This window comes from Paralichthys olivaceus, chromosome 20 (genome assembly GCF_024713975.1).
Source record: "Paralichthys olivaceus isolate ysfri-2021 chromosome 20, ASM2471397v2, whole genome shotgun sequence".
Classification (NCBI taxonomy): domain Eukaryota; kingdom Metazoa; phylum Chordata; class Actinopteri; order Pleuronectiformes; family Paralichthyidae; genus Paralichthys; species Paralichthys olivaceus.
The window spans coordinates 19,447,838-19,472,702 of NC_091112.1; the positions used below are offsets into that span (position 1 = coordinate 19,447,838).

At 39.6% G+C, this 24,865-nt stretch overlaps 1 protein-coding gene across 4 annotated transcripts in view; it reads left to right on the forward strand.

Moving 5' to 3' along the window:
- Positions 1-11,079: 11,079 nt before the first annotated feature.
- phf14 (PHD finger protein 14) overlaps positions 11,080-24,865 on the forward strand; it is a 78,348-nt gene continuing 64,562 nt past the window's right edge. For all 4 annotated transcript variants that reach the window (XM_020090768.2, XM_069516252.1, XM_020090769.2 and 1 more), the window contains exons 1-6: positions 11,080-11,196; positions 12,839-12,949; positions 15,118-15,875; positions 16,901-17,033; positions 22,700-22,859; positions 23,820-23,931. In XM_020090768.2, coding sequence (XP_019946327.2) covers position 11,196; positions 12,839-12,949; positions 15,118-15,875; positions 16,901-17,033; positions 22,700-22,859; positions 23,820-23,931 — 1,275 coding nt within the window. In that variant the 5' untranslated portion in view covers positions 11,080-11,195. The remainder of the gene's footprint in view (positions 11,197-12,838; positions 12,950-15,117; positions 15,876-16,900; positions 17,034-22,699; positions 22,860-23,819; positions 23,932-24,865) is intronic.

Sequence of the window (24,865 nt, forward strand, 5' to 3'; positions counted from 1 at the left end):
CAAAAAATGTCAGACTGCTCCTTTAAATTTGTATTTTAAATGAAAGGACAATTGCATGTGTGCTTGCAATCATGCATGTGTGTGTGTGACAAGGAAATACATTGGGCCAAAAATATCATCAGAAAGACAAAAGTACAATTGGAAAGATAAAAAGCAAAATAAAAATGTAATTAAGGCTAAGCTGAATCGGCTTTAACAGTATTTATCATGACCTGCTACTGCACCTTTTATAAGCTGCTATTATCACATCAATATAAATCTACATATCAGCTTCACAAACAGAAGACAAAACAAATATGTTGTTTTTTCTGAAATATTGGAGCGGAGCAGTTTTACAGTGTATTTACCTGGTTGTCCTTTCCATTTTCAACGCTCCAGTCCGGCTCATGTGACGCTTTCATTCTCCTCCTCGGCTCATTTTAATGCCTCTCCTCACAAAGGTCTCCGAAACACATAACAGAAAAGCACTGTGTTGCTAAGCAGTTCTCAGAAAACATTCACTGTAACCAAACACAACATCTTTCTATTAAATCATGTGTCGCAATGTGCAGCGTTGCCAGAAGTTAATTTACCATGCGCTGCTCTACCTGTTTTGATATCGATGTAAATGGCTGCGTTTGAGGGCTTGAGGAAACATGATTTCACCATACAATCTGTGAGTGCAACAGATGGATTTTCCCCTCCAGGAGCTGAATGAAGAAAAAGAACATTCAATATGTAATTACCTTCCACAGACATCGTCACGGTCTTGTCAGGAATTCAATGTGCACCCATGACACTGGCAGTTTAATGCAAAAGAAATAAATGTTTGTGTGGAAGAGGGCAAGAACCACCTCAGCTGTTCATCATGAGAAGCAGGTCGAACCTCCATCTGATACTGGGAGACGTCTCACCATTCCAATGACTGTCGAAAGCACGCACACACACACACACACACACACACATACACGCACACACTCTCCCTCTACCTCTCTCCCTCTCCCCTACCGGCTATAGATATGTGGTATTTGTAATGGTTGTGTGAGACTCTGTCGCAATATATTTTTTATTCTTATTAACTGCAAGGGTGCAATTTATTTTCCTCTCAGGCGATGAAGGTGGTTAGGAGTGAGAGAAACTCTGGTCGGAGCTGATAAGCTGCTGCTCAGACGCAGGCCTGCTGGAGGGACCAGATTTACCAGGAAGACAATGTCCACCAGGTCAGATGCACACATGCACAAAACCACAGGCACGAGTGCACACTCATTTGTATAAACTATTCTTTAGAGGACATCAGCTACATTTCTACAACATACTCTAACCTTTACATTCAAGAAAAAAAAATCCCTGTGGTTTTCAATCTGGATCTCGTATGAAAAACAATGATTTGCAACGAGTGACTACTAAAGCCTATTGTTAACTAACATGATGGTCAGCTGCATCTTTATAAAACCACAAACCCAAACACGGTGTCTGAAGTGCTCTTTCCATTTGGCAGTTGAGTATCAATGTGTAAAACGAGCTCTCTGGTGAGTTTTGCAAGTTTTTTCATTTGCTAATGTTATAATGCAGAAGCAGCAGTGAATAGCCATGGCCGCGATCATACCTGCACCAGCTTGGATGACGGAGAGCAGCAATCCAAGTGCAAAATGGGAAATCTTCTGCGATTATGTCCTTACAACACGGCTGGTGGATAAACCAGGGAAGGTCCAGGCAGTGACTCTGCCATTAGCTACAACCAAGAGACCACAGCAGTCTGTTTTTGAAGAGAACTCAGTACGGATCATGGTGATCTCAGGAGATTTATAATGACCAATCCTTGATTGGCGTGAAAAAGGTTACACAGTCATCTCAGAGAGTTTCGATATTCATCAGTTCATAGTTAGACTACTTGTCTTGCCTGTAGTCGCTGAATGCCATAATCCTTGAAGTGGTTGGAAATAGAAACCCAAGGAAAAAGTCAAACATATCCAAAGCAAATGGAACCTAGTGTCCATGGCAGGGCACCACAGAGAAAGCTGCATCACTGGGTGTAGAGCCCAGACCTCAACACAAAAGAGATGCTGTGAAACTACCTCAGAGATTTGTTCAACGGAAGAATAGAAGAATGGTCCTGAAAGAATGGTTCTTCCATCAAGGCTGTGACAGAGGGGGTAGAGCGGTCATCCACTAACTAACATCCCCATCCTCACTTCCCTGGTGATTTTGTGCATCTTTTGCAGTTGTGTGGTAGCTTCTTTTCATTAATTTATGTTTTCCATTAAAGCACTTGTGTGAGATGTCTCGGCCAACGTAGATTTCAGTCCAAGGGTTCACTTCCCTGTAAACTAGCACTGGTGTGTTCAGTAATAACACAAAGATCACACTCGTTTGCGTATCAGTGTTAATGGAGAAAATTAAATAATTCCAAAGAGTTTAAATACTATTTGCAACGTTGAGTTTATATATTACTGCTGTGGATCATGCTATAAAAGTAACTCTTTAAAGACATTACTCACAGTTCTATCATCTCATTTACTGCTTATTACTGAATAAACAAAACCAACACACACTCGCACACTAACATAAAGCTCATGTATATCACTTTGACACCATGATGACGGAGGTAATTAACGTTCCTGACGAGGTAGAAAGTGATGATGATTACCTTACAATGGTTTGCGAGCACCGCTGAAGTTAAACCCTCCCAAAGTCATGATTATTCAGTTGTGCTGACTGTTTGTTTATACAAAGAGGCTAGAAACAGCAGCGTAATTATAAAGGAGAAAAACTACAGTTCGCAGTGCACAGTCAGGAGCACAGAGACGTCTATAAAGTGAAAGAAGCACTGCGCTGTCGGGATATGACAGCCAATCCATCAGAGAAATGGAGGCTGTGTCTAAAGTGCCAAGGAGACAGTGTCTGGAAGTTTTATAAATAGTTGCACCTTTTAAAGGAAATTGAAAGTTGTCAGACACATGCCATCTGCATTTTTTTGAGAATATCTCCAGTCGAGGCAGTCTTTGAACATGACTGAAACATCGTAACATGCAAAGTGGCAGAGCTGAAAGCCGATCGGGAAACGATTGGATCTCCCGCTGCACCGAGAGGAGTCTGTTCACGACCCGGGAAACCAGTGTCAATATGCCAGGACTAATGAAAAGACTTTCCATGACAGCTATTAACCTTGCTTATACTTGTGCTGTACATTTGTTTTTGAGTGTGTGTGTACTAAGGTTTGTTGTGTACATCTACACTTATGAGGACAGCTGAGATCGGTCCTCTTAAAGGTCCAGTGTGTAAGATTTAGGCTATTGAAAGAATTGTAGAATAATCCTCATGATGTTTTCATGAGTTTGTTTCATCTAAATTGTAGTTTTCTTTTACCGAGAAAAGGTCCTTTATATTTAAATACTTTATATTTACATCAGGAGGGGACCCTCTCTACGGAGGCCGCCATGTTTTTTACATTAGTCCAGACTGAACAAACTAAACACCTTTTGAGTTTTTATGAGAACTGAAGCTACCACAGGTTATTTTTCATGTTTGGAAGGAGAGGGTGAGGTGAGGGGTGTTCAGCTGCAACATGCAATTTCAACACTAAATTCTACACACTCTACCTTTAAGGGTCTTGTCCTTGATGTACAAAGGGGGGCAGTTTAGAGTTTGTACCTTAGGACATTTTTTAAATTAAATTTTACATTTAATCAAAAATAAGGAATTTAGCGAAGAGCTGGAGCAAATTAACACATTTGTTTGAGGGGTAGTGAACTGAACAATCAACGAGTGTATACGTTTTTTGGGTGTAGCAACATTGAGAAACTGAGAAGCAATGAGGCGCTGGAGCCCAGAGGGGCCTGTAGTAGGAAGCAGGACTTGTAGTTATCGAGAGGACAGTCCAACAGAGGCTCACCACCTTCATCAAGCGGAGAGTCCAAGTTAAATATAGTGTTTGTTCCATTATTGTCAAAACTTTACCTGAATACCAACAAGACTGCTATTGTATATTATTATAGGCACACATTAAATTCTTGTTAGCCATGAACAGGTCTACAATGAACCATTGCATCCGTAAAACAATTTAAATTGTGTAATATCACCTCATATAGAAGGTTTTTATCCCTTTTAACACCATAAAATATGATATTTATCTTTTTAGCCTTAAAATGTTTATATGTTTCCCTTTAAAACATAAAATTAAATAGAGAAAAACATAACATTTAGAATATAGAACAAGATGTGAACATATTTTATAGCCTTCTTATACACAACATGAATAGTATTGACTGCAGTGCCACTTAATATAACCCTCACAGTAGTACAACAGCCTCCAATCTAATAACCAGAAATAAAAGAATTATCATTGTTATGGCTCACATTTTGTTATTGGCGTAAACAGTGAAGATGTGTTTTTATATGGACACTCTGAATGTCTCACAGCAGTAAAATGAAATGTGTGTTGCTCACACGTCTTCAGGTAAAACACACATTTTCACTGCAAACTCATTACACAGGTGGCAGTGTCACCTCAGTTCCTCCTGCGGTCAAAAAGTAAAAACATCAATCAAGGAGAATTTCCAAAGGGTTAGGAAGAGAGAACCAGAGTAATGAGAGAAACCTTTTTTTATTGGACATGGATGATAATGTCTCAAACTGAATCACACATAGTTTTTAATAGACAAAATTCAACCATGACTGAGGATGTTGGTGATAAAAAAAAAAAGCTAACAGGATTGAAATATTGGATATAAAAACATAAAAGGACAGAACATGCATGTGTGGGGCATGTGTGTTTTTAATCAAACTTACACATAGATGAAGCACAAGAGTCAGTTTCAGTTTGTCCAGTTAGAGAGTTTGGTGCATCTGATGTGAATGTTCATTGAAGCCTCCTACGGGAAAGTAGGCAATCCTTTGAAACATAATAGAAAAATGTGCATTTAGTTGTCTGTAGAAGATTCCTGAGGTCTGACAACCACTGTATTAAATAGTAAAACATCTTATTGCCTTATCAGATTTAATTTGTTCCTGCTGCCGAAGCTTCAGTGTTGTCCCTCAGTTGTGAGTCGCTTTGGATAAAAGTATCTGACAATTGAGCAAATGTAAATGTACGTGTTGGTGTAGAGCTGAAAATGACACTTCTTTAAATATAATTTGTTTGGCGCACCTCAGAAGTAATTGGTTGCCTACCAGTGAATATATTATTGCATTAAGACATCATCATGCACTGCAAGTGGAGTAGTGATACAATTCACTGTCTAGAATGAAATGTAAAAGTGCTTTCATGAAAGATACAGTATATGCAAAACGTGGTGTCACATGATTTACATCATATGAATGGATAAATATTCCAATTTATATGCAAACTCTTGGGCTAGAGGGGGCTGTACATCAGCACAGACATTTGGTACATTTTACCACAGGGTTCATAAATAAGATCCAATGCAATTACTCCTCTTCAAATGAGGTTTTAAACCTTACTTGTCATGGTGCGTCTTTATAGTAATGTTTTTATTTCCCAAACCCTGTGTTATTCTTGCTCTCAGTGTAATTGCTTCTGTCCTTTGGTTCATCAAGCTGACTGATATCTTAGGTAGGACACTTCCTCAAGATCTTTGCTCTCTGCATCGAGCCAGCACAGCTTTTTCTCCTGCTCCCCTTAAATCAAACTTCACTCAAGCCAAAACCATCCACTTTTATCATCTGCTGCATTTCATTTTACCCATAGGGGTAGGGGTCGTAAAGGGTTGAGCTTAAAGTCAGTATGTGTACAGCATCTTTGTGCACCTTATTTGTACTTTCAAATAATAATATATGATTTAATAATAATTCATACAGTACTTTTCAAGAGACCCAAGGATGCTTCACATGTGTCACTAGGGACCAAAAAGAAAAGAAAAGAAAAGAATCCACTCAAAACAGGACGGAAATAAACAGAACTAATGGCAGGGTGGAGCGTCAGAGGCCTTGGTGGACAGGTGGCGTTTGAGGAGTTTTTTGAAGATGTTCAGAGATGCAGCATTGCGGATTTCAGCGTGGAGAGAGTTCCAGAGGGTGGGGGCTGCAACACAGACGGCTCTGTTTCATAAGGTTCGCAGTTTCAAATGACTCAAGCATCCAGGATGTAATACTCAGCAACTTGACGAACCTGGCATTTCTAGATCCTGTATTTTACTTTATTTTATTTTTTTAAGATGTTTACCATCATATGGTTTCATTTTCACTTCATTAGCTATATCTAGATTTGAGATAAGCTTCCTAGCTATTTTTATTTGGGTTGGTTCTAAATCGAGAAAAGGCCCTGTCCAATAACACATAGTCAAAGCCCAGTGGTGCAGGCAGGTGGTATGTGTTTGGGTTAAAGAAGTACTGGCCAATGACTGTTTCCTGAATACAGTTTTTCCAACCTTTTTATAATTGATTTTTAAATTGTGTTTTATTATTATAAAATGTATTTATGTTTATATTTAGTTTTGTTCACCTGTTTCTAAAGGTGCCTTAAACATGTAACTACACATGTACACATTCTGTATTCTCTCTCCCATACTTGTTTGTTCTGTTTGTGGAATACTTCACTTTTTATTATGCTGTACACCCTGTAAATGTGTACGCTACCATACCTGTTGGTAGATACCTGTTAGTACCTATAAGTAGAGCTCCAAGGTTCAGTCTTTACTTTAGAGCTACAAGATCCCACACCAAGGTCCATTCATTAGCTTTTCAAAACTCATAAAAGTGCTCAGAGATTTTTATATCGATGGTGAATAATCAAACATGGTCTGATGATCTGTGATATTATGAAAAGCTACATGTCATCTTGAGATTAGATATACCTACACCCTCAGCCTGGAAGCATGAACATTTCAATTTGGACCTTGAAGGAAAATATTCCACATAGTCTGCACGGCAAGTTTCAACATTTTTCCTTTTGTGTGACTTTGACCAAAAATATCCAAGGTATCAACTGCTCAAAAGTTAGATGAGTGTGTGTGTTTGTGTGCAGCCCAGCCTCTGACTGAACTCTGGTACTTTATGAAGCCTCAGAGCTCAGGTTGAAAATGTTCACGTTGCATCTCGTTCCTAAGCACCCAGGCAGAGTCAGCATCTTCCCAGTCCACTTTTTGTCTGTGTAAATGCTGCCTCCAAAAATCTACCTCACATTCTATTCACAACGTTTGGTATTAACCCCCGACCTTGAACTGAGTGTTCACTTGCTGCTGTTAAGGAGTTTGGATTTCACTCTTGGGTTTCGTTCCATGAATTTCTGTGGAAAGAGAATAAAATAAAAACATTCACCACTCGAACGCTCAACTGTTATTTGGGTTTTTATGCCATGACACTGATAAAATGGTTTGATTGGAAAAAGAAAAAAAATCTTGCTCCACATGTTTGCTCAACACGATTCCTGTTCACAATCTGCATCCTCAGGAGGCCCAGTCATTGATATGAACACACTGTGTGGAATTACATGTCTCATCCCACCCCCCCCACTGTCTCTCTTCTCGTCCCTCGTTTCCACCTTCCTCTCCTCTCTCCCTCATTTTTCTCTGCTCATCCCAACTGGTCGGGGCTGGTTTTGCCTGAGATTTTTTCCATTAGGTTTCTCTATTATCTTGTAAGGTCTCAACCTCAATATAAAGTGCCTTGAGATAATGTATGTTGTGATTTGGCGCTATACTAATAACACTGACTTGAATTGAACCTAATGTTTAGAAGCTAGCCTTCACTGCAATGACTACTACTCAGGAATTGAGTAAACTGCTATTTTCTTGGGGAAAACTTTACCATACAGTGAGTGTAATTCGATTAAATTCCCACCTGGACTCACAAACCATTACACATTGCTTCCACTTTCAGACCAACTGCGTGTCTTATAAAAAATCTCACTACATCACAGGCTCAATGTTGATCAGAGCAACGGCAGGAGAGAAAACGATGAAACACCGATAGTGATGATGACATTGATGGCTACCACGATATCCCCAAAGTGTTTTGATGCAAGCTGATAAAAAAAAAAAAAAAAAATTCCCCTCTCCAGCACAATACAGGCCCATTTGTCATCAAGCAACGACAGGTGTAATCATCCTTTTTGTTTGCCTGGCCCATCAGTCTTCCCCTTACCATGGATCAGGATCAATCTAGGCTCATTTATTTTAATCGTTTCTTATTTGCTAAATTGGCAAAGTCAAAGGAGGACGACAGAAACAAAGCCCAAGTACAAGTTTATGTGACTGCATCATTAAAGGAACTTTCCCATTTCTTCAGTTTGGGATCCAGGCCCTGTCTCCCTACATTAAACATTTGGTCATTTTGATTATCAATTAGATTATCTTTTTTTGAGTTGTGCGTTGTATTCTTTAACAGCAAGTATGTGTTGACAGTTTACTCTGTTATGTTTGTGATGTTGCTCTGTTTTGGTTGTTGCCTTGCCAGGTATGTGGGGTCAGATCAGCAGGTTGATAAGGGACAGTGACAACAGGTTTGCATGATCAGGTCTCTGAGACAGGAGGGGCTGGGCCGACTCAAGGTCACAGAGAATGGGCGAAGTGTGCTGCATTGAATTACGTTTCAGTCTGGACGTTGCATTCATCTTCTGTATTTTTGCAGATAGGTTGAATTGGGAGGTCAGCAGTAACCCAGAGTCTAAACATGGTCTTGTTTTGAATGTGGTTTCTATTTGTTTTTCTGTTTAGCTCACCTTATACTTAACAGTGCAGGTGAGGCTATAGAGCAAAATGCCAGTCAGTAGTGGAGGGGGAGAGAGTTGGCAGCTTGCTGTGAGGCTGCAGAGTTTTCTACTTTGGTGCTCTTTTGCTTTTTTTTAGTTTTGTTGCATTTCCCAGGGATCTTTATGTCGTAGTACATTTTTGTTGATAGAATGCTAATTCGTTTCATCTGCTCCTACTTTTTCAGTATTGCTTTTTTTTTTTTTGTGAATTTAAATGTGGTTTCATAAAGGGACTGGTGTGCTCTGTGCTATTGCAGTTGTTTAACTGTTACCCAGGAAAACTGATAGTCAGCTGTAACAGTTTGTATAAATGCTTATCATTGTCAAAAACCTTAAATGGTATTTGATATGACGTGACACACATAGACCTTTGGTTTGGTTTAGGATTCTCGTAGTGATTTGTCACATAATTCTTGTTCAAATATTTGTCTATAGTGAGTTTGTTTTTGTCTTCTTTCCTTCTTTTCTGTTGCCCTGTTCTTTGTTGAGGGTTATTTTCACTCTTCTGCAAGCTTGGACTGAAAAGCCTGGGTTATGTAATGTAGTTGATTTTAGGGTACTTGATTTCCTTGTGCAACAGCCAATATTGAGTGCTGAAATCTAACATTTCTTCTGCATCAAGTGCTGCGATTTCTTTTGCAGTTGTCCATTACTGACACACTTTTTGAAATTCCTCAAGTTGTCAACAGCAATAACACTCTACTTGGATTGAAGGAGTGAAACATCAGTGAAGGGGGGGGGCTCCCAGCTAACGACCCTGCAGCCGGCACAATGGCACCGTTGGAGGTGCATCAGGCAGAAATGCCAAGCAGGCAGATCCACCTGTGCTTACACTAATGATACCTGGCTGTATATTTATTAATTCAACACAATTTAGAAACTATCTTACAACACACACCTTACATACTGTTCGGGTCAAATTTGACCAGTTTTGACATTTGACAACAGAGAAAATATTCTTAATGTCATTGTTTTAGCTGGACATTTGATGACATTTCTTAAAGTGACCCCAAAATAAACAAAATCCTATGCTTATACTATAATTACAGGTGCTACAATTGTTTTAGATTGGGGCTGTTCTAGGTCAAATTGGACCAATATCTATAAAAATTGATTTTTAGATCCACCAGTGTGGCTCAAATCAAGGAAAATTTTGGTTATAGGGAATCTTGAATCTCTGAAACTGTCCATGCCATGTCTGTGTGTGTGTTTTTATGGAACAGTGGTGACAGAGTTCAAGGGGACATTGACACTGTCACAAGAACTGTCTTTGTTCCCACCACATTCACCCAGGTTCCCTCAGAGACAGGCACCCGCTGGTCTTTGAGGAGTCATGGGGGAATCTTTAAACAGGGAAAGAGTGAAACAGCATAGGAGTGATCATATAGTTATACAGAGGTCAGAGGGTGCCTTGACACAGACACGATAATCGCACCTGCAAGCACAAGCAATCTAACAAAATAATCTAAAAAGGGGGAATTATGAGGGAATACATTGAAAGCATGAAATATGAACAGTATGTAAGGGATAGGGACTGCTGCAGTGGATGAGAATAGAATTAATATAATACCGCATAAAGAGTAAATGAAAAACCAGGTAAGTGGGGGTAGGGGTCAATAAAATGGATTTTGCTGGTCTATAGGGTTGGTGTTTTTGTGATAATATCCAAATTTTGATTCATATTCAATCACCGTTTCATTGCTACAGTCACATGGTATATATTTACACTACTGGCTTCTTTCTTCTCAGTTCAATTGATTGTTTCTCAGGTATTTTTTCATATTTGTGGCTGATGTGTCAGATAGTACTCTCCACCACCATCAAGAAAATAACACGAGGGAACATCTTTTGAGAGAACGCTGTTCACCCCCCCAGTCAAGTGTCTGAAGATGCTTTGGGGATTCTGAGGCTCTGGAGTTACGGTTAGTTTTCTTAGAGTGAGATACTTGTGAACGGCTGTATTTGACTGTAAGGGACTCCAATACCGAATTCAAGTACACTAGAGACACGATTTACTAGCTCTTTCATGAGCTCCAATTTAATTTTTAATTGACTTTTTCAAGGTCTTCAATGATGTGAGGTGTTATTGGATGTCGAATCAGCTGGTGACACTGCTCAGTGTTAAGCTTACATATATAATATATGTTTGTAAATTATAGTTTATGCTCATAATTCATATATTATCTGTTTTTAAATACACATATTGAAAAGCTATTTTTTCCTTTTCATTGATTATACTGATTTTGTGTGGTTGCAATAACATGTGTAAATGCAGTCTTACATGTCTAAATTCTCAAAACTAAAATACATATATGTTTTTAAAAAATATTTCCAGGCCTGTGTTGCTTGTCTGTTTTTTTCTGTGACCATCCTGTAGCCTCATCCTTTACTGTCCCCATGGCAACAACATCCAGTCGTGATTACGTCACTGCCGTGTTTTCCCATTGTCCACATAACATGCTGCTAACAGGAGACCTGCCTCGTTCCTTGTAGTCAAAACGAACCACAAAGTGAGTGCTGCTTTCCACGCTGCGGTTTTCCTCTTAGACTCTGTGCGATTCTGCGGGTTTTAGATTTGTCGTGTGCCCGAACAATACCTTTTCCTTGCCTCGAACTGCTGCTAAGTAGCAGCTAACCGGCTAAGCTAGACCAGCTATGCTTTGTGGCGAGCAAGTGGTGTTGCTATAAAAGCTAAAAAAAAACACTGATGTGTTATACATGTAGTATGTAAATCCTACGCTTTATTGCTATGGTAACAGTCATAAATACGCAAGAGTGTGTCAATGGTTTACATAACGCTGTAATTGCAATGCTACTGTTACAGCTAATGCTAGCTTCAAGTAGCTAGCTTGCTTGGTAGACGAGGTGAGCTAACAACGCTGTTTGGAGGAGACAGAAACAATATGTACGCTGTAGCTTTTGGGGGGGGGACATAGTCTCTGTGATGAACTTATGTTTGGAGGAACGGGACTTTGCTAACAGCAGTGCATGGTTTATTAGTGTGCAGTTTTGAAAGCTGAGGAGGGAGGCACAGTGGTGTGCTCTGTTTGCTAACGCTAAATGCAGTGTTCACGTGAGCAGCGTTCGTGAATGTCATCAGGCTGAAATCCGATCAAACTTTGCTTTCGTGTTTTTATTAACTGGACCAGAGTGGTCCGGGCGTGACGTTTGCATGCAAACAAACATCTGTCGCGGGGCTTTTTGTACAGGAAGGAGAGCGATCACCACCCAGCACTCACAACGAGCACTGATGGAGAATGAGCTGGCCAGGGTCTCACTCAGTAGATCGATGCTCGATAATGGAATTAAGAACAGACAGAACAACTTTAAATATGGTTTAGAAGGACAATCTGACACGAGAGGGTTAGTGCTGCTCAAGATGTAGCATGTACCATTCAGGCTACAGGAGTTGCAGTGAGGTTCAGGCTGCAGATTGACCTCATTTTGAGAGATGCATGGACATCAACGTGGCTGATGCTCTCAACATGTTATATCTGCTGTAGCTTAAGCCAATATGAATCTGCTGGCACATGCTAACAATACTAATATCCTGCTCATGTTCACTGGCACATATTACTTCCCACTGACTTGCATGTTTACTTTGTATGGTTTGCCATTGCTGTGGGCCACTTGGTTTATCATTATTATCATCACGGCAGATACTGCCCTCCACTATCATATACTGATGGTATGTCATTCTTGTTTTAATGTCATATGATCATAGTTTGCCAATTTGACATGTTCACCTACTTATAACGAGGGTGCAAGTTGTCTTTCAATGACAGTCTTTACCTAACCAACAAATATTGTTTAAAACTGGTATCTAATGCCATAATATAACACTGGAGGATGGGTGTTATTTGCAGAGTTTTAGCTGTTATTTATGTGGGGAATGCACTATTTTTGTGGTTGCTAATCTAGTGGGGCTAGCTGTACCACATATTTTCCCTGTATGACAAGCAAGAGTGCAGGGAGGATTGAATCTACACTAAGAATAAACTTATGATGCATATCCAGATGGAAAATGGTATCTGTTAGCTGAGGCACACGTTTAACAGGAGGCCATACTAGTCAGTATGAACAGCAGTAGTTGTCTTGCTGCTTGGACTTCAGTTTACTCAGACCTTGTTTTCTGCAATTCTCTTCTGTTAGTGGATCGCAGTTTGAAGCGCCGACAGGTGAAGCCACTCGCTGCCTCCCTTTTAGATGCCTTGGATTATGACAGCTCAGATGACAGCGACTTTGAAGTGGGAGATGCCTCAGGTAAGCATGGACTATGAAACATCCAGCCTCCTTTTAAGTTTTACAGTATGTAATCTCATATGCTTATGAAAACCCTGCAATGTATTGCTATTGTGTACAATTCTTATAGGTTTGAAAAAAAAGTGGTTTCCAAACATTTTGCTTGCGACAAGAGTCAGCATCCTGCGACCTCATGTTGCAAGTGATGACCTAGGTGTGACATTAGTTGTATGCATAGTATTTGCAACATCATCTTAGTGGCACTACTTTTAATGAAGACCACATTTCCCACATGTTTGCCAGTGATTTATTTACTGATCTTTGTCTAATGTGGTTGTCTCACAAGCTGCACACATCTTGTCCATTACACCACGTTTAATCAGGGCCAGCTTAAACTTCTAGTCGTGAGTTGTGGGTTCACACCAGCATTGGCACAGAGGCTAAGTGAGTAGCGATCTGGAAAACTGCGTACCCTGCACAATGCAGACTCATCACTAGTTACCTGATTAATGGGAAATGGTAATGTGGCAGTTTTTCTGTACATTATGTTTCTGTTTTTTAGGTGTTTGGATTAAAGTTGATTTATGGAAGAGTTACCCTCATTTTATAATCAAAAAGATAAACTGTAATTATATTACAGCTACTAATCTTATTGTTCCATTTTTCAAAGGAGGATAAAACCATTTCTGGCCTGTTTGTGGAGACAGTATTTATATATATATATATATATATATATATATATATATATATATATATATATATACATATATACACATTAGGTATGTCACGATACCAAAAAGATGACATGATACCCAAAATTTTGTAGTTGATACAGCTACCATGAAATTTCCACAATTCACAATACCCAATTTGATACCATGGCAAAAACATAAACAAAACAATAAATCCCATTTATATAATATAAATATGTTCCGAGTCAGCATCTGAAACCAATGTATCGGACTGGATTATCTTCTTTATATCAATTTGTAATGTGCTTGTGGTTTATTGGTCATATTTTTTAATTTTTTTAAACGCTCTGCTTTATCACCGATGTCTTCAACACATAATGTCTACAAATATAAGAAATGTGTTATTTACTGCCCTGTCCAGGCTGTGTCAGTTCAGTTCACCTTCACAGCAGCCGCCTTTCACTAAATTCTTATATCAGCCTACATTTTATTGTTGTTTTATTGCATTTGTGCATCATCTGTTATGTGAAAACAGCTCAGTCAGAGAAAGGAGCAGTGTGAGTGCTGTTCTTAGCTCAATCATAAAATCCCAGTGCGTCATGCAGCATTCCTCCTGCCTGGCTGCAGACCACGCTGTCGTTCCAATGCTCAGTCATACTGGATGGCAGTAGGGGAGGTTGTACCCGCATCTGGTGCAGAAGTTGTTTTGCTGACTTCATTGAAAGTCAGCACCAGAGTAGAGAGGGTTAGAGAGGCCAATAGACACAAACCGCCCTGCCCGTCGGTGTCCAGGGTCATGCTGCCTTCCTTCTCCATCACCTCTTTCTACTTACAGTGGCAAGAAAATGTCAGTGAATCTGGTTTTCTGCATTAATTGCTGATAAAATGTGCTCTGGTCTGCATCTATGCTGCAACTATTGACAAATACAATGTGCTTAAGCTGACAACAACAATTGTAACTGTACATTTAATTACTGACACTAAACACACTGAAGTATTTAAATATAAAGGGCCTTTTCTGAAGTAAAGAAAACTACAATTCATACAATTTAGATGAAACAAACTAGAGAAAACATCATGAAAATGATTCTACATGAAATTTCCCTTTCACCTAAATCCTACACACTGGATCTTTGAGTTAGGATGTTAACTGTTGCTTACTAATTAAAGTAGTGAAAACAACTTGTTAAAGGAAAGCAGGTCTTATTTATTTACTTCAAACTCAAGCATTCAATTATAAACAATACACTCGCAATTAAATCTGACGACGTAGGTTGCGAGGCTGACGATTTTTGTACTTGTACTTGATAACGTGAGCTCGCACATTGTTAAAACAACAATGAAGATATTATCGTAGACGATAAATATCGCACACCCCTAACCTGCCTACACAATTCCTTACAGATTCTGGAGCACCAATTAAGCCTTTGAAAATGACACTATTCCTACTCTTCTAATCTGTTTTGATTAATTTGTTGTTGCTTTGTGTTCTGACAGGATCAGACGGCACAGGCAATGGCAGTGATGAAGAAGGGTCTAAAGCGAGTGCTGCTGGTACGGAAAGTGACTCAGACAATGCTGCCTCTGCAGACGATGGTATAGATGAGGAGGAGGCCAAAGACCTGGCTGCAGATGACAACTTAACAGAAGATGAAGAGAAGACCAAACAGCAGCCTTCCTCAGACAGCCCAACCAAAGACATCCCTACTGTTACCCCGCTTAAAGGCCGACGCAAGAGCAGGAAAACATCAGAGCCTGATCCTGAGCCCGAGCCTGAGCCCGCTCCAGCTGCTGACACCGCTTCCACTTCTGGCTCTGGCAGTGTGAACACTGATGAGAGTCAGGCAGAGCCCAAGAAATGGAATTTCCGCAGGAACCGCCCCTTGCTGGACTTCACCACAATGGAAGAGCTAAACGAAATGGACGACTATGACAGTGAGGACGATAATGACTGGAGACCCACAGCAGGGAAGAAAAAAGGCAAAGCAGCCACCCAGAAAGGGGCCACTGATGAAGAGGGAGGTGGCAGCGCAAGTGACGACGATGACGACGACGACGACGATGACGACGATGATAATGATGATGACGACGACGACGACGATGACGACGACGACAAGGAAGATGGGGATGACAACAACAACAGTAGCAGTGATACTGACAAAGAAGTGAAGAAGACCATGAAGAAGGCGAAGAACAGCAGCACTTTTGATGAAGAGCTTACAAATGACAGCATGTCCCAGGGAAAGGGCAACGAGGTAAAACTCCAGTCCCACAAGGGCACAGTCATGGAATGATAGATGTTTTGTTGAGCGGAGAGAGAATTTCACTGTTCACTGTTTTCACACTAACACTGGGTCAAATTGACTGTGTAATATGGCAGGTGACACTTGTGGAGACAAACACAGAGAAACACACCTTTTATCTCATCCTTTTGATTTTCATAGGCTGCAAGCTCCATCTCATCAGCCTTGTTGCCAGCAGGATTATAAAGCTGCTTTCATAAACAAACTCTCCTCTACCTTCCGAGCAGCAGAGAGCAGACACAATTAGCAATATATATATTTTTTTAGGATAATGGCAGCAGAGGAAGGCCTCACTTTTTTACAACCATTTGGTAGAGGGCTTTTTCTCCCTCAACATCCACAGCTGTTGTTCGAGGGCTCAGAGTAAATTTGTGGGCTTGTGCAGCAGTCCTCGTGGACGTGTTTGTGCATGTTTGTTCATTGTTCATCGATGAAGTTAAAAGCAACTCTGGTCATATGAGATTCTTAATAAAAAATGGTTATTGTTCTAAAAAAAAGATGTTCACAGGCTGGGAAATTGTTTCCTGCCACAATACAAGAGCAGCAAACTAAACACTCGTCAGACATGTGCGAACTGTGGCTTTGAGAAGTTAAAAGTATCTTCGAAAGATTTACGTAGAAACTGTCATTTTAACAGAAGACATGGAACTGCAGCAGTGTCACCAAATCACTTCTGAATCATAAATACAAAGAGCTAAACATTGAAACCATGGTGAGATTCCTGGTCTTGTTTGCTTGTTCCCATTGCAGAGACTATTTACCTGAAAATTATAAGTGACCCTTTAAAATTAATAATTATATCAGGTAACTACACCTTTTATTCTATTCTTCTTTAGACAAATGAGCAGAATATGTGTTTGTAAATTCTGTTAACAAAATCAAATATGTCTTTGAACACAATTTGATTGTTATTTATTGGATCTGTGGTCAGATCAGTGAGATTTTATTACATGTGTCTTTCTTTTTGGATTCCCCAGGATGCCTTGCTGGACCGGTCCCAGACCTGGAGCACTCAGCACATCCTAATCTGTTGTGTCTGTTTGGGGGACAACAGTGAGGATGCAGACGAGATCATTCAGTGTGACAACTGTGGCGTCACCGTGCACGAAGGTAAGCTACAGTGTTAGTTCAATGCACTATGAAATGACCAGATAAATGTAATTTATATCTTCATAGACTTTCTTTACTGTGACTGTATTGCATCTACATGTGTCTTCACATAAAGGCCTTGCTTTGCTGCCTTCTGTCACACCACTGTCCAATACTGGAACGCAGGAACATGCATACTTCAGATTTTGTACGTTTCCAATTCATACAAACAGACAGTCATACACTATTTACTAGAAGTCGCCCCCTCTCTCAACATATTACTTTTTATGATTTATCCCAACCACTTACATTAATTATTGTTCGTACAACCAAGAGTGAGAGTTTAAACGTCAAGCAGTGTGCAGTGTGTTCATGACAACGCCCACACAGCCAGAAGTGAAAGGGGGGAATAGTCTTAATAACATATTCTCCATTGGCAGACAGAAGGTATTAGGGGCAGGTCTTTAATTTATCTTATTCACTTGGTTGGTTGATATTTTCTTCCTCTGAGACATGTTTAATCTCCCTGAAAAGACACAGAAGGCAGACTAAGTGGTTTGCAGTGGAGGCTTGAGGAGGCAATGGCAGCACTTGCGGCCAGTTCTTATCTTTCTCTCTGAGGACATGAATGATTTTTCCAGGGCAAGGAAGCTTGGAGCTGAATTCTGTTTTTTTTAACTTCATTGATTATTTAAATCTCACACACACACACACACACACACAATAGCAAAATGTAAATTTTGAAAATGAATGGTGCCACAGTATTGTAAGGGTTCCTGTAGGCTCTGTATGCAAAATTGGTCAAAAACATATAGCTTTAAACTATTCAAATATTTATTTTTGTGCATTGTGTCTATAACAAGGAAAACCAATTTGATAGGAAAACCAATATGACAGACATATGTTATGAGTGATGGAATGGTAGACTGATTGCCATTTACTGACCAAGGTTTTGAATGTTCAGAGGGCAAATTACTCTAGAGGAGGTTGTGAACTCTGTCATAGTTACCCAAAAGTTGTTGTTGAATGATTTGCTCAGTTCAGCTCGACCTTCATTATATTTTCAATCCACCAAAGCTATGTCCATCTCCACTCCGTCTTGCAGATCATTCATTCCCAGGCCAACATGAAAACTCACTTTTTCACAACCCAACCCTTATTTCCTCCAAAACATCTCTGTGTCCATTAAAGGGAATCAGACAAAAAAAGGAGAAAACTATGTTCTTACCACACTTGTAGTTGCATACATGTAGATGGTTATGATTCAGTATATTCAGGTTTTGAGACTTAAGTCCCGATGGCAGAGTGAAAAACCTGCAGTCACATCCAGCTGCCTTCTAGATTCTCAGTTACATGTCATTCAGCAGCTGTGTAAGCAGATCCGAGGTTCTCAGATAAAAAATGTTCCTGACTGTAGAAACTAACTTGTATTATTGCATACTTGGCTGCTGACGCATACATGTATTCTTCTCACTTCTGGAATTTTGTAGTTTTAAGTATTGCACTGTGATCTAAGGTGTTGCTAGCAGTAATGAATTCAGGCCATTCCTTGCATTTATTTTGAGGAGAGCTGAGCTGGAATTTTGCCACCCTGAGATCGAGCTATTTGATTATGAAGAACTGCTGCTGAGGCAGGGTCGTTTCACCTTGGCAGTGGATGTGTGTTCTTTTCTCCAGTAACAGCAATTGTTGATGTGGCCATGTTTTATAAGAAATTTATATTAGTTTAGAATTTCTGGTGCAGGCACCCTTACCCCATGAACTGAATAAAAAATGCTTGGGTAAACAGAGTAAAAAGTGTGTCTGCTGACATTTGGCGTACTTGAGTTAACAAAGTATTGCAATTTTTTTTCTGATGGTTTTAAATTCGCCGTGCTGATTCTATAATCAGTATCTATGTTACTATTTACACTGAGTTAGTGTCATAACAGCTAGCAAATAACAGTAAGCTTGGGAGTTGCCTGGTTAGCATTTTAGCATCAGCGAAAGAACCAGAAAACTGTTTTTTTTAATAATGCCTGGAAGTCACCCGTTTATCGCACTCAATGAATATAGAGTGAATAAATCAGGATTTCTTCTTCTTTCATTTAGCATCCGCTGCTTCAGGATCAGGGCAGATGCACATTATGAATCTGGTATCCTTGTACCATCTAGTATTACCTTGCCATGTCCTCCCTCCTCACCTCACTGACCTGTGCTCACTTTACCTGTTAACAATAAACACCATCACTAATCAGAATTTATTAGGATCTGACCAGAATTGAATTTTACTTTGTGTCACGAGACGAGACGTGATGCGCACAGCCAGGACATCAGGGTTTAATTGAGTGGAACGATCCAGATTCATGATCCGACACCGTCGATTAATAACGAAATAAATATGATTGTTTTGTTTGTGTGAAGAGCAACAAAGATAGGCAGACATGCACCTCTGCTAAAAAGGTGTAATTAACACGTTAAATAGGTCTATCAGAGAGAGTTCCTTGTTTAGGATTAAGATGAGGTCAAAAGAAGAAGGACTTTGAGGTAGGGATGAGGGATGGGTTGTCGGTATATGAAGTCAGTCTTAACCCTCGACTTCACTGCTTCACTTTGTTCCTGTGTTCACACCAGTTTCCTTACACATCACTCCTTCTCAGAAGAGAAGAGAGGCTGACATGAAAGGTAGGCACTCAGGACCTGGGTGAGAGATCAAAAGATGGGGTGAGCAGGTGTCCACAAAGCATGCATCTACATGAAGCACATGGAAAAGTCCTGTTCTTACTGGCCTTCCTAACATTTATCAAATGCTTGCCAGTACAGACGACATTACTAGTGCACAAGTTCTCATTTTCCTTTAATTTGTCTTTGACTCTAAATGCCAAAGAAGGCTCTTTTTGCTCAATATTAAAGTAGACTGTAAATCAAGCTCGCTTATATTGTCATTATATATAAGTTCATATTTACAGAGAAATATATGATATTGTATAGGTGCAAAAATATGGGTTTCTAGTACAATTATTATCACTCTTGTTTGGTAAATTTATTTTTTCGTAGACCCGACTATTAAATTTTGGATTTTGTCCAACAAACAGTCCAGAACCTCAGGTAACCACTTCTCCTCCACTGTTGGAGTATACACATGGACATATTTATACGACACATAAAGAGGCTTGTCAAGGTGTTATTTTCCCACAATCCTCCAGAACAACTTGAGTTCTCCTTGTCATAGATTCTCCCAAGTTTGATATTCCCTCATTTTGTGTGGCATTTTCATGTGGAAGAGTTTGTCTTCCAACATAGTTAATCAATTGGGTGGATTTCTGATAACTGAAAGCCTTAGCACGATGATTTCATTTTCATTCTCACCAAACTATTAACAACTCTTGTGTCTGTAGTAGCATCTGCCTTTATTTTTGACTTTTTACTCATTTATTCATACAATATTTGTATTTGTATGTCACCCAAATTGTGGGTGTGTGAAAAACCATAGATAGATAATTAATATGAAACTGTCATCACTCTGCTGTCACAATAACAGACAACTGTTTCTCTCTTGCTCATCACATGGACAAACACCCCCCTCCAATACCTTTATTTAATGTCTTTAAGCACACATGCTTTTATATTTCTACTTCTGAATGCATCCACACCTGCTTTGTTGAAGGCAAGCAAGAATTTTCTTGTATTAAATCTCAATGCAGTTAAAAGTACTTCTCCTGGTTTTAGTCGACTGTACCTTACCCCTTCTTTTTTTCTGCCAAGCTCGTCATTTCTGACAAGGATAATCTTTCCTTGAGGGATTATAAAGCTATCCTGTAGTCATCACTTTTTGTCAGCTTAGCTCATATTAGCCAGCAACCCGTGGCTTAGCGGTCTGAGCTTTGTATCTCAGTTCAAAAGGAACATCGAAGATTTGTGCCATGGTTCAGCCCTAAGACGGTTAAGCCAGTATGGTGGTCATTCATAACCCCCAGTTCCACAGTTTAAAGTCCAATCAGTGAAGATGAAGCACCCAACTGTTGCCAAAGGTATTCCAGTCATACCTGTTTACTACGTTTGACTTAGCACCCTGCTCTTGCTACACACAGGCAGCAGTTACACCCACATCTTGGGTAATTAGATTTTAAATAGGTCTTCTATTTTGAAGGTCAAGACAGAATCCAGCTGTGACATAATTTGCCCTGTGGAGTAATCAGTGGCTTGATTGGTTTGTCCCTTTGAGTTGACCTTAAAGAACAGACCAGAAACCTGTTAAAACTGAAAATGCTCCCAGCGCCAAAGAGGTCAGAATTAGTGATTCACCATGACACACAGCAAGAGGTCTCTCAATCAGAAAAGGACATGCACCCCCAAACAAAGTTAGACTGAAATAAATAAATCCTTCTGCCCCAGTGTTTGCTTGCGATTGGCTTCCCAACTCCCCAGTGTGGCACATAGTGACGAGCATGCACAACACTGAGCTTTTGATTTGTGAGTCTTTCCCATTTCTTAAAAAGCCTGAAGGCTGGATGACTGAATTAGGAGTTAGAATGTTATCTCCCCTATGGAGGCAGAGTACAGATTGCTGCCCTCATTGGTAGGGAAGAGCACGTTTGTCTGGTGTAATAGCTGCCATAGAAACCACATCAGCCTCGTAATTGTTTAGGCAACCTCAGAAAATTAAGAGGACAACATTGAAATGCTTTCACTTTGCTGCTTCTTGCTTCTCTCAGGCTACATTTTTTTATTAACTGTTCATTTTGTGGTGCTGCAGTGTCACAGGAGATTGACAGCTCTGGACCAGAATGCTGTTTGATCTTTTTACAATTGAGAGAGAGACATACATCCCATAGAATAAGAATGGCTAAGCTTTTGGTTGTATGTTCTGTGTGGAGTACAGTAAACAATATAAACCCTGCTTTTAAGGGTGCAGGTTTGTGTCAGTTGAATACACATTATAAAGCAATGACAGTATTTAACTATAGTGATTGGTCATTCCTTTTGTACAGTTGGCCACAAATCAAAGACTATCTCACGGAGGTTCATTTTATTTTTTTATTTCTTAATGCCTGTGGCAAAGGAAGAGTATGACGAGAGAAAGAGTGAGGAGGCAAGAGAGCTGCACACAGCTAGGGCAAAACACAGACTTACAGATGTTTCATGTTATTTTGAGAAATGTAAAAATATAGTATGTTGAGGTGTCACAGTCTATCTCTATGGCTTGGCTGGCCTGCAAATTATATGAAAATTAACTTTAATTTTAAATACAAAATGATTAGCTTAGCTGGAAAAAGAGCTGGAAAAGAGACAAAAAAGTTTGGAGTTTTCGCCATATTTTGTACATTAGTTTCATGGTTCTGTGCTTTCAAATCATTCAAATTATTCAGTATAACCTGTATATAACTCACCAGTGCTTGTATTTAAGGGGTTTGAAGCAAGATGCTCCTCACATACCAACTGTTAAGAATGGAAACAGGAAACCTATAGTTTTTTAAACATTAACCATGTCCCTTTACAGTTGGTTAAGAAATGTATGATTTCTTGTTATGTGTATGAGCAATGTATTTCATTTTGAAATGTTTCTTGAGTGGTAGTGACAGATTGTGATGTTCACGTTACTGCTCTATATGAGAGGCAGTCAAATGGAAAATAGGATGACTGATGTTGCCTTTAATGAACAATGTAAGTGACGTTGCCATACCGGCAAACCCTTTCTGTGTTTCCAGGGTGTTATGGTGTCGATGGCGAAAGTGACTCAATCATGAGCTCAGCCTCTGAGAATTCAACCGAGCCTTGGTTCTGTGACGCCTGTAAAAATGGAGTGACTCCGAGCTGTGAGCTGTGCCCCAACCAGGATGGCATCTTCAAAGAAACAGATGCTGGGAGGTGGGATACAGCAACACACTGACCCAGTGGTCAGTTGCCAATTATGAGGCCAACTAGTGGAACGCGTAGAGACACAAATATCACCTAATGACCTTCACTGGTCAAAATACTGCAAGCAGCTAAAGGCTATCTAAATTGTATATATATTCAGTGCATGGGAGAAAAGGAAGTTAGAGAGAGAAAGAACTGGTAGAGGAATGAGAGAAGGGGATGGAGGGAAGAGAGGAGATAGAGGAAGAAAAGGAGTGAGAGAAAAGAGTGTGTTATGTGAAGCGTGGAGACTTCAGCCACGTTATCGCTGATAGTGCTCCTCAGCCAGGCTGCACCCGAATTTACTACTTCACTAGAGCATGAAAAACACAGCAAATTAAACTGTGAAGCGGTTGCTTGCCAGAGATGGATATCTTTATATTGGACTTCGGATTCTCTTCCCTAAAGTCCGCATTTGAAATTGTGTCACAGCAAACTGTAGTCAAGAGTCTGGGGCTACATAAATCTATGAATCCATTTCTTTTTGAAGTGTCTGGGCAAGTCACTGCAGCCAATTTTATGATATTAAGTTTCTTTTGTTTGCAGTAATCCCTACATTCAATGCAAAAGTACCCATCGTCATAGATTTTGATCAATTTAAATGACATTCTTTGAAATTCAGCATGCAGAATTTGATTCATTTTAAATGACACCTTTTATGTCTTTATTTCTTTCTTTATCCTTACAATAGCATTGAGGAATGGTCCTGATTTACTGTGTTGTTGAGTAGAAAATGACTTACAAGATACAAAATAATTATAGATGCAAAGTAAAAGAAAACAATCAATTAAAAGAAGTATATAAGTACAATACAAGAACAACTTATATATAGATATAGATATTTTTTTACTGATATGCTGTATTTTGTAGTGTTACTCTTGACCAAACCTGTTTATCAGTCAATTTGATTTTCTTTATCTTCGTTTTCAGATGGGTGCATGTGGTTTGTGCACTTTATGTTCCCGGAGTAGCATTTGGAGACATTGATAAACTACGACCAGTGACGCTCACAGAAATGAATTATTCAAAATACGGGGCCAAGGCAAGTACTCTTTTTACATACTGATGTAGCTTATTGATGCATAGCTTTAGTTAAGTTTTACCGACAACTTTAACGTGCTGCAGGACCCAGTTTCAGATGTCCTTTTCGATTACTTAATCCTGACTTTTATATCCTAATGCACTCACCAAGCAATTTAGTGGGAACACAACTCTAATATTAGGCAGAGCCTCCCTTCACACTGCCAATCATCTGTTCTACCACATCCTAAAGTGTTCATGAAACCAGTTTGAGTCTTTTGCTTTGTGACATGGAACATTAGGCTTCTGGAAATAGCCATTAGAAGATAGTAAACTGTGGCCATGAAGGAATGAACATGATCAGCAAACAAACAAAACCCAGATAGACTGTGACATTCAAACCGTTATCGAGTGGTATTAAAGTGACCCCAAGAGGCTGCAGAACAGATTTAGTGTTCCCCATATCAATAACATTCCCAATAGATGAGTGTGAGATGTGAATCAAACAAAGAGGGATATTTCTTAATCAGATCAACCAATACGCTATGTATGGATGTAGGTAAATGCCCAACTAACGCATCCAAAGAGATTCGTACATTTCTAAACTGAACACAGACGACAGGATCATTGATTTCTTGGGCCTCCCTCCACCACTTTTTCCTAGAATGTGCATCAAGGCACCCTAACTAGCCCTTACAAAAAAGCTGTTGAAATCAAATTCATATCTTGTCTCATCTTGACCCTTTCCAAAGCAGTGTGCTTACCTGTCTGAGCCACTAAAAAGCAACTAATTTTGCTGCTCAACAACAAAGGAATTGAGGAGAGTACAGCAAGAACATCACAGGTGCATGTGAAAAGAGGCAAACATTATACATCTAACACAATGTACATTATTAAGCATCCCACATGGCAAAACAAACCCCACTGAGTTTTCTATGAACTGCCTAATCAAATCT